This window comes from Mixophyes fleayi, chromosome 7 (assembly GCF_038048845.1).
Source record: "Mixophyes fleayi isolate aMixFle1 chromosome 7, aMixFle1.hap1, whole genome shotgun sequence".
Lineage (NCBI taxonomy): Eukaryota > Metazoa > Chordata > Amphibia > Anura > Limnodynastidae > Mixophyes > Mixophyes fleayi.
Window position 1 is genome coordinate 7,288,918 of NC_134408.1, and position 11,417 is coordinate 7,300,334.

The following is an 11,417-nucleotide window of genomic DNA, read 5'->3' on the forward strand; positions in this document are numbered from 1 at the left end:
TCATCATTATTATTATGGATGCACCTATTAGTCATTTATTTAATGCTGGGTTAATTAAAAGTCTGTCCTAGGTTTGGAGAAGACAAATATTACCTGGCACCAGGGTGCAATAACACACAGGGACTGTCAGTGCATGCTGACACTTTTAGTGCCACAAGTGCTTGAACTATATTTTGATGCTTTAACCCTGGTACCTAACTAACAGGGGAACCAGGAGGAGCCCAGAACTACTCAGCATTGGGCTGGTACTCTGTAGGTGAGGGGGCCCCCAGAGGACTGAGCCCAACACCTAGTAGACTGGGCTGTTTAAGGGTTTGCAAACCGCCACACATAAAAATGGTTTTCCATCCTCCAAACAACAGGATGATAAATCCTGCGGTTTGAATCTGACCACAACCACAATCGATGTGTTGAGACCACATACTAAGTGACTGCTTAGTAAATCTACCCCTTAATATTAAAAGCTTTCTTTAGACTTGCCAAAGCTTGTTCTTTTGTCTTTTGCTTCCAGTCTTCTGGTAATACAGCTGGTTCTGCATCATATTTATCAGCAAATTGCTGATTAAACTGCACAAAAATGTATTTCCAGTAATCAGAGGACTTGCTGTTGGAGTCAGGTTGGATTTCCCATTCTGGGTAAAATGTGCGATACTCTTTGTATGGGTGCCACTTTCTTGCTTTGTCTGAATTTTTAAATTTAGCACTTGATATAACAGAAGTAGAACATATTTCAGTGACCAACATCTTATTTTCATACCAACTACCCATTCCCAATCCTTCTGGTCTGTGGATAAATGCAGAATGATTCTTATGATTTCTCCCTTCATTGTCACATTGAACATTACAGAATGGACACTGATATCCACATCCCAACATCTTCTTTAGCAGTTCATCCTGAGGCTTCAATGTGACCTTGGAGAGAACAGACTCAATGTCTAATGATCCCAGTTCTGATAGGACATCTTTTTCTATGTTAGGGAGATAGTAGAGAATGACCTCAGAGAACTGCGCAACATTTGCTGTATTATGGAAAGTGATCACTTTCATCTCATTCTGTGAAATTACTAATTCTTTCTTGAATAGTTCACAAAACTGCTTTAAAAAATCTGAAATGCTGGATATATTTAAAAACGGTTCCTTTTTAAGGACGTGTTCGATTTTTCCAGTGATCGCACACAAAATCTTCTCTTGTAAAGTATTTAGACGTGGAGAACTCTGATATTCTTTTATCACATACTCTGATATCCAGTTTTTCAAAAAACTCTCATATGAAAGAATGTAGTTGTAATAATTTTGGAATGTGTGTTTCTTTAGTAGATCCTCCAGCACAGTTATCTGGAAATTACTTCTGTTGCTAAATGTGGTTTTATCAGTATCCTTTATTATCTCATCAATGATTTCCTTACCGAGATGCCTCAGAATATACTCAGTTAATGCTGGTTTCAGGCACAGCTCACAGAATGCTTTGGCTCTGTTCTGACACTCATCTTTCTCTTCAAATATACTCTCAAATGTAGATAAATATTTAGGTTTTAACTTTTCTAGGCAGATTTTTGGGTCATTTTCTTGGATAAACGTATCATGCATCTTCTGAAATTTCCAAGATGCTCTTCCAAAGATGAGGAGCTTGAGGTCCAGCTCAAACTGTGATGTGAAATGAAACTTCTTACGGTTTCCTTCCTCCAGTTTATCATTGATCATGTGCAGTAATTCCTGACAGTAAGTGTCATTATAATCTTCAGGGGATTTTACTGTCTCTGTGACATATGTATCACACTTATCTATCAAACATGCAGCAAGATCTGCTACCTTATCATAGTTTTCTTGGCTGTGTTTTGAAGTACAATCATAACCATCAATGTACATTTTATCCATATTAAATGCTCTGTGTCTATAATCATCTAAACTCATCACATTAGATAGGTTTTCATTTATACCACTACCTTTTCCACTCATTTGATGTTTCAGCAGATAAAGCATTGTCTGACCGATGTTACGTTTTGTTAATCCCTCCATTGATAAATCAGATAGTGTTTTCTTCCACATATCTTCAAATTCTTGTTTCACTTTCATTTTGTCCAGATTACAATTCCTCTCTCTGCAGTGTTTTAGGAGATCAGTAATTTTCTCTTCAATCAGCTTCTGAGATGTGTCCTGAATATTCTGTATCTGGACCCTTCCTTTCTGGATAGAAACAGCTTCATTGAGCTTGCTGAGTGCATTACTGTTTTGTTCTTTTTTTAAGAAGTTTATACTCATGCGGAAATCTTCTCTGTATCGTTCTATAAGATGGACATTATCAGATTTATTCTCATAGTATGTTTCCAGTTGTTTCAACATTTTTGTTTCTTCTTCAAGTAGCAGCTGTTGGAGAACATCCTTATACTGTGCACAGGTTTCTGTACTAAGACTATTAGCAGATTGATTTCTAATACCAGTCTCTGTGCTGATCACACAGCTGTGGACATTTTTGGTGAACTCCCATTCCCACCGAGAGTATTGTGCAGCCAGTTTATTATAAGCTTCAGCTACCAGACTGTTCCTAAAGCTGAAGATAAACTTCTCGTGTTTAACTGCATTCCACAAACTCTTTATCCATATAATAAACTGAGGGATGTGACATTGTCTGTACTCAGAGTTATGAGATTTTAAGAATTCTAATATATTTTTTTCTAGTTTGTGAACATTTTCACTGTAACCAAAATTTACAGGAGCCATTGGGGGGACCCCCTGCCACAGTCCAGGAATGTACCAGTTGTGTGTCTCTAGATCATAGTCCATCACATCACTGAAAGCTGTAATTTCACTTTTCTTCTCCATTTCTGCAGCAACTTTTGTCATTTTATTCAATTGTTCCAGAAGTTTCTTCCGGTCTCTCATGTTGTTTTGATGAGCGGACACATCGCTCACGTTCTGATGTACAAACTGGCAGTTGGGTTTCTTCCCAATTCCTTTCATCCTAAGAAATGCATGGACCACGATCTGTAAAATATCTGTCATCTCAGATGTATTTTCCATGGCCATATTCACTATGGTGATATCACTCAGACCAACCACTAAAGTTGCCAATTCATTGTCATGTTCATAACTGTCCCCCAGAGAAGCCAACTCAGGAGCTTTCAACCCTTCAGTGTCAATCACCAGAATAAAGTCACAGCCCAGCTCCTCCTGGAAGGTCTCTTTCACTTTAATAAGAGTCATGAAGGCTCCTCGTGTGCATCGTCCACTGGCCACAGGGAACTGCAAACCAAACATGGTGTTCAGAAGGGTGGATTTCCCTGTACTCTGCACTCCCAGCACAGTTATTACTCTCATCCTGCAGTGTCCTCCTGTCTTGTTGTCCAGCTCAGTCAGGACATTAGTTATCCACTGCAGGGGGATGTTGGAGGAGTCTCCATCAATCAGCTCCAATGGGAACCCATCCAGCAGGAGATCAGCAGCTATTCCTGGAAGATTAGAAAATTGCTTTTGTACTTCAACAATTAATTTGTCCTTAACCACTGCACATTCAGCCTCATAAACCTGCCCCAGCTCACGTAGGAAATGTTCAATTCCTAAAGAGCTGTCAGAGATTTTCCGATCTAGTTGTTTTAGTTCTTCTGGATTACTTGATTTACTGTTGTATTTTTCCTTGTATTCAGACAGCAATACACAAATATTTTTTCTTGCAATTGAATCCAGCTCAAACTTCATCCATTTCAAAAAATAATGTTTTTCTAGCTGAGACAATTGGGTGATTGCATTAATAAACAGTAATATGCCATTAGACAGGCTGTGTTTGTATTGTTCCTGGTGTAGGGAATTTAGATGCTGTATGAGCTCACTTTGATAATCTTGTGCATTTTTCCCTCCTTGTTTTGTCATTCTGCAAAGTTCTTTCTCTATTTTTGTTATTTGTGTCCACAGATCTCCCTGTAATGTCAGAGATTCTTTCTTATACTCTTCCACATTGTGTATTACAGAGGTGATGTTCCTGGCATGTTCCTTTGCATTCTGACATGTAGACGTGTTCTCATCTACACAGATATAATCTCCTTGGATTCCATCTATAATACTAACCAAACTTCTTTTTTGACAATTCTTTAAAAGACGCTCAATGTTGTTTTGTATTTTTCTCACTAATGCTGCATCATTAGCTGTGCTGCCCTTTAGAATAATATTTGTATTATCAATTTTTAGCTCTGACATTAGATATTTTATGTGCTTATTAGTCTCTGTGGTTACTTGTTTCCCAGGACTTGGAGTAACAATGAAATAATACTGTGTGTCGGAGTTACTGCAGGTTGATAACATTCTGAATTCTCTCTCACAAATACTCTCAATAAATATAAACACAGCTGATGAGACTTGTGTCAGAAACGTGAACTGTTCCCAGCTGGACTCCAGGTCTCCACGTAGATTGGTCACTGCGATGGGCTCTGGGAAAACATCAGACTGACCACAAGGAAAATACCAGGAAATCTCCACAAGTCCATCAGATATTTTCCTCTCAGTATTTCCTCCCTCCATATTGTCATGTATGAAGAAATCGTGATGTTGTTGAGCTGGATTAAGGACTTGATTAAGGATTTTAGATTTGGATAATTTATTTTTTCCCAATCTTCCAAAGGAGAAGATCGGTATGGGAATGTTCACAACATTTTCTTCATTGAACCCTTTACTGTCGGCTAATGATTGAGGTCTCCATCTCTTCACAATATCCCTCATTGCCCACAGCATGAAGGTGCATTCTGTGCCATCACCAGCAGGGAGCAGCAGAGGGACAGCAAACTGGCACATGGACATTTTTGATACAATCTCTTGTTGTAGAAAACTGTCTGAACAATGCAGGACAGCGCACACAACATCCAGAGGGTGAATATTGGGATTAGAATCATTCTCAGTATCAGTCACTGATAAATCAAACCCATTTTTATTTTCATTTGGATCCAAGTTAGAATGTTTTTCAAACTGAGTGTTTAGTGCAGTTCTGTTCAGGGCCATGATCTTCCTTAGAAAGTGCCATGGAATATCTGTTATATCCTGAGGCTGAACATCATCCAGATTCTCTGACCCAATCTCTAGAACATCCCTTAGGGTCAGTTGATACAGTTGGTTGCTGTAACTTTACATTCTCCAGAAGTTTATGAAATGTCTGCACTTTGTCTGTGAAAAGAAAATAACTCCATGTTATAATACATTAACATTATCATGTGCAAGCACACTTTCAAATAATAAATGCATATAATTAATTTATAATACTATAATTGTAAATGTAGATAAGTAATTAGCATATTTGTAATTACATGCATAAAGGTACCTCTCTTTTTTCAACTATAGTATAAATAATTGCTAAAAAATTAATTATGTATAGTCATTTAAAGCTTAAATATTTTATATAGGGGGTTCTGGGTAGACTATGACAGGTAAAATCTCCACCTGAACTTGTACTTACCTGGGTTCCATGATTGACTCTGCTAGCTCCTGCCTCTGCCAACTCTATTTAATTTACCTTTTTTTAGAAAGGCAGAAATGTTGTAGCCAGACAACACCCTGCGTGTCGGAGAGAGGAGATAATCTAGGACAGGTGCTGGGAGAACATGGCAGGACTCCCGAACCTCATCAACACACGGATCCCGAGTAAGTACAATATTAGAGGAAGTTTAATTCTTTAAACTTTAACACTATCCCTAAAGCAGGGGCAGCCTAATGGGCAGGGGGGGATCTGCCTCCTAGGCTAGTTCCAAAGTGGGCTACATTGGGCTGGATCACTGGGCCACCTGCATTTTTTTCTCCTTTAAAATGTTCCTAACAGGCTGCTAAGTCAAGTCTTGCCCCCCAGCCTAAAATTTGAAAGCCAGCCCCTGCCCTAAAGACTTAAGAATCAATCATATTATTATAAACTTTATTATAGGGCAGCACGGTGGCTCAGTGGTTAGTATTTCTGCCTCACAGCACTGGGGTCATGAGTTTGATCCCCGACCATGGCCTTATCTGTGTGGAGTTTGTATGTTCTCCCTGTGTTTGCGCGGGTTTCCTCCGGGTGCTCCAGTTTCCTCCCACACTCCAAAAACATACTGGTAGGTTAATTGGCTGCTATCAAAAATTGAACCTAGGCTCTCCCTCTCTGTCTGTCTGTCTGTCTGTCTGTGTGAGTGTGTGTCTATATTAGGGAATTTAGACTGTAAGCTCCAATGGGGCAGGGACTGATGTGAGTGAGTTCTCTGTACAGCGCTGCAGAATTAGTGGCGCTATATAAATAAATGATGATGATGATGATAAACTTATAATCTTTATACATTTCAGAATGTGTTTGTGCACCGGTAGTGGCTTCCTCATTGAGTTTAGTGAGAATGAGAGCAGATAAAAAACATAGAGATATTTTAAAGATCGGGCTGATTTTTGCACCCAAAATAGAGAGGGGTTTGATTGATCAGAGTGATTGTAAAATTGTGTCTTCTGTAAGAGTGACATCAACATTAGGATGCATGTGCATCTGATAAACATACTGCTCACACATTCCATCTGTTAGGGGTAACATAGTGTCCCCAGTATGTGTGCACATCCTTTCAGTGGTATCGGGGGCTGGCAAGATGGATATGCATGTGTATCCAGTGTGTATCATGTGACATGAATGTACCTGCATCTCTTGTGGAGAGGAGTCATAGGACAGATGCATGTGCATCCCTTGAGTGCTGTGGTCTGTGAGGGGAACACATCTATGGGGTTGTAGATGCACACTTGTGCATTGTGACATAGTGGGGTAATTATAATAACACATAGTTTCATATATAATATTATAATAGCACACTCTTATCATTTCCTGCCTTGATTATTACATACCCCTTCTCTTTGGCCCGCTTGTCCTGAATGCAGCGTAATGACTTCTTCCTCTCCCACCGTTCTTCTTCTGCTGTTCACCTCTGCAAAACTCTCCACTGGCTCCCCATTCCCTCCAGTATACAATTCAAACTGTTTATTGCCCTCTACAACACCTTCCCCTTCTACTTCTCCGACCTTGTTAAGAAATACTCCCCTACTCACCGACTTCATACTACTAATGACATTCGTCTCTGTAATATTCACGTTGAACTGTATTAAATATGTATTGTGTGTAAGAAATATACATCTTGTTTCTGACTGTAAAGTCATATCGTGTGAGCAAAAGATATTGCCGTATGCTTGCACTGTGACTATGAATAGTATAGTAACAGGTGCGTACAATGCTGATAGAGTGACTTTTTATTTATCTTATGTGCAAAATAATAAACTAATTTGCACCCCTTGCATTGTAACATTGTTTTGTCCAGGAGAAAACTTTCTCTTTTTTTGCCTTCCTTTCCTTAATGAATCAGGCCCTCTGTGTCCAGAAATGGGTTAAAACCTGAAACCTGAATCTAAATGAATGCATCTCTTTGATTGTTTCTCTTCTGTTCTCCCCATGAAGTAATTATGGATTAGAGAGCTCCAGACACATGGCTACTGACAAGTGCCCAGTACCAATTTATTACACAGGTCATAGAAGCTGAGGCCTTTGAAATCTCTCATTAAGGTTGTGATATCTCAGGACACCTCAAAGAGGGGGCTAGAATAAGTGTGAGCAAAAGCACATAAGGACCCAGGAAATTGTCATATCATATATTCTAAAATATTATACTTACAGGAGTCATGTTTGGTATGCAAATGAAGATAAACATATGGCTTATGTTGTGTGGAGGTAAATCAACTTTATAGGACATTCTGGTGAGAAGTTAGGCGTTTATAGCTAAAAACTGATATGAAAGGTGTTTCCTAATTTGTATTTACACAGACTTTCTATTTCTGATATCATAATGGAAGGGGGGCTGTGGGTACCTGCACAATGTTTAAAATGTCCTGTAAATCTAAGAAATAAACTTTTAGGGGAGTCAATTTGATATTGAGTAATGTTCCTTTATTTCTGGCCCTCCTAGCAAGGCAGAAATGGATCATTCGTAAGTTATTATTTATTTTGTTTTACTCTTTTTATTTTACAAGAAACTATTTTTTAATATCTGTGTGTGTCATTTTGCTAATTGTTTTTAACTTAAGCAATAAGGATTTATTGTCCATTATACTTAATAATTTCAGATCTCTGTGTTCTCACGAATTCACATGTCAGACTTAACTTGGTTATAAATCGCTACATAATAAAATAGAGGAGATTATTTGGTTTATGAGAACTCTGATGAAAGTAAATTTTGATTGTTTAATTTAAATGGAGAACCGAAGACTTCCTGACTAACAGTGTCAGCTCTTCACAAAACACCTTGCTGGTGGCATAACTGGTAAGGCAAAGGTAGTGTGTGGGATAGACAGAGAAAGTTTAAATCATTTTAAACAGACCAGGTGGTTGTTTTTGATTAACCCTTTGTCTCACACAAGTCATGCAAGCTCAGGTGAGTGCTGGATAGTGGCAATGTTTATCTAATGTGAAATGTCTGTGATTACAAATGATTGTGATGAGAGAAGTTACTCACTTTCCGGTAAGTGTTGGGACACATCAGACAATGCTGGATACCTGGGAATCATGTTCTCTAGATGGTCCAGGAATTTCTCACAGGCCGGTTCTCCCTTCTGCAGTATAATATTTATCAGCCTGTCAGTTCCCTCTCCTGGACTCACAGCCTGATACAGATCTATAATCTCCTGGGAAGTTATGAGGTGGAGAGAGTCCAGCTCATCACACAAACCATCCACATCCTCCTCAATCACTTCCATTAACTTCCATCTCAGGTGTTTAATAGTCCTCAAAGCTTCTCTGATAGATGCCATTGTTTTCTGTGTTTCACGGTCTGAAAATAAGTATAAAAACAGTGATTAGTCTGTTTACATAACATGATTTACCAGATATTTGTGCTGATCACTGTCTGTGAATAATCATATATATGTACAGGAAATTAGTTATATTTCAAGTAAGTTGGGCTAGCCATAGACACAATCAAGTGATCCCCCTAATTAGACTGTTTGAAAAGTAGCTAGAGAAATTGAAGGAGGAAATGAAACAAAGCAATTCCGCTAACCATGTTGGACTTGTAGATTAAGTACTTTATTTGCTTCACCAGGATCCACGAGTTATCAACATCTTGAAATCGGATCACTACATTTTGGCAACTGTGCTTGATCCTAGGTTTAAGAGCTATGTCTTCACTTTCTTTCCAACTGACCCAGATCTCAAGAGATGCAATGAGCTCCTGGTCAACAAGCTGACAGATCAAGTGGTACATGAGACAACAATGTATCCTCCTTCAGTTTCTCTGGCAACTGTTTCTAGGAAAAAACTTAGCTTTCCCAAGACATCCAGTGGTGATGCAGATGAGTCAGCACAACATTTTGACATTTGGTCTGTTCTAAAAGAATTGCCCAAAAATCGTGACAGCTCTGCCATAAAATGAACTACAAATTCCATGAGGAAGGCCATTACCGACAATTACATCAAAGTACACAGACTTCTGTGATGGTGAATTCCAGCAGGGATGAATTAGTATTGTTTGAGAATGATGTACACACTGATGAGGGTGAATATTATGACAGTGTAGATTGCAGGTGCTGAGATCTAACTGAGAGAATGGAGCAAGCTGATGCTGGTATGCTTAGTAATATTTTGGGTAAAATGTCATGCCTGCAATTTTATGTTTTTCTACAGTAAACTTTCACCTTTATTAGAGAGGTGTTTTTTTCTTTAAAAAGGTACAAGCTTTTTATTTACATTTTTGTTTCCCTGACTTAAAAAAAATATGCACTTGAACATAGGCTTTAGCACATGAGGTAGAGGGATTAGTATTATCATGTATGAGACTGGAGAGTAACAAGAACACAGTAGAATGTCACCGGAGACTTTTAAGAACACTGACAGCCCTATTATTACAATTTCTGTTTCAGCACTAAACACAGCCACCTCTCCTATTTCTGGGTGAGCTATGGCAAAGTACAATGAGCTATGGCAAAGTACAATGTGACTGCAGATTTTCAAGAATGCTGCCAGCCCTATTATTTCTATTTCAGCAATGACAATTGGCAATTGAGCAATTGACCTCTCCTGTTTGTGTGTGATGTATATAACACAGTACAATGTGACTGCAGATTTTGAACAACACTGCCAGCCCTATTATTTCTATTTCAGCAATGACAATTAGCATTGGAGCAACGGACCTCTCCTATTTGTGTGTGAGGTATATAACACAGTACAATGTGACTGCAGATTTTGAACAACACTGCCAGCCCTATTATTTCTATTTCAGCAATGACAATTAGCAATATAGCAATGGACCCCTCCTGTCTCTGTGTGAGCTATAACTCAGTAGAATGTCACTAGAGACTTTTAAGAAAACGCCCCCCCCCCCCCCCACTAGAGACTGCCAAGAACTGTGCTACCCCTTCTGTGTCTCTCTGTGAAATGGCGCTGAATTGCCGAGGTGAAATGGCGCTGGATGCCGGTTCTTATAGAATCCAAAACTCGCAAGATCCGATGACGCAACAATGATGTTTTGTCTCATTTCCGAGGGTGCGCAAAAGTACCTAGCCGGCTCGGCTTGGTACTCGGATCTGCGAAGTTCAGGTGGTCTCGGTTCTCGGAGAACCGAGCCTGAGCATCTCTAATGTGTACCCAGCTTGAGTCTTTTACAAGCATTAAAATGTGCAAAGACAAAATACATACTAGAGTGGGGTGTGAAGAGAAACTCATAGAAATCTTACACAAATACAGATTTTAAAAAGTAGTGCCTCTTTATAAATAAGTAAACAATAAAGTAAATATAGTACAATATTAATATAATTTTGATACACACTTAAAAAACAACACATATAATCTTATTATTAATTATAAACAATATAAACAAATGGATTTTTTGCTAATAAAGTATTTTTAATCGTACATTGATTTTATTCTCTCTCTGACACATGTATACTGAGAAATTAGAATATAGAAGTCATTAAATAATGTGTATTGTGCCTTTAAGATTGCTTAAAAAATAATGTATAAGTCTCAAGAAAAATAATGAGTACGTGGCAATGTTCCAGGAGATGTGTGGAAAATGTTTAAACAGTAGAAAAGAGAAGTGCTGGTAAGAAACAGTTTAATTTAGATAGCATTGTAACTCGTAGTGTTTTGAAATTTACTTTGCAATGCTAAAATCATTACAGATTTATAGCCCAAATTATTTTAGACATATGAAGCTAGGTGTTATATCTTTTTGCATGCTAGAAAAAGTTTCTGAGTGCTATAAGAATGTGTAATCTTGATTGTAATAAACAGAACAGTTTCAATACACACGAGAAATATTGTTGTGTTCTCTCTGTTCTCTGATTGGTCGATCAATGCATGCATGCAAAAAGAATTCCTTTGATTGTGTATAGCTCGGTTTTAATTCACGGAGAGCATACGTTGGATTTGACAATACCATTATCTATCAGACCTGCTT

The 11,417-nt window shown here is 38.4% G+C and overlaps 1 protein-coding gene across 1 annotated transcript; it reads right to left on the minus strand.

The window, feature by feature from the left end:
- Positions 1 to 422: 422 nt before the first annotated feature.
- LOC142097202 (up-regulator of cell proliferation-like) lies at positions 423 to 8,772 on the minus strand. Its single transcript, XM_075178850.1, is given in 3 exon segments — positions 423 to 5,083; positions 5,085 to 5,145; positions 8,478 to 8,772. Coding segments are annotated over 3 exon segments (4,995 nt in total). The 3' UTR covers positions 423 to 444.
- Between the last annotated feature and the right edge of the window lie 2,645 nt (positions 8,773 to 11,417).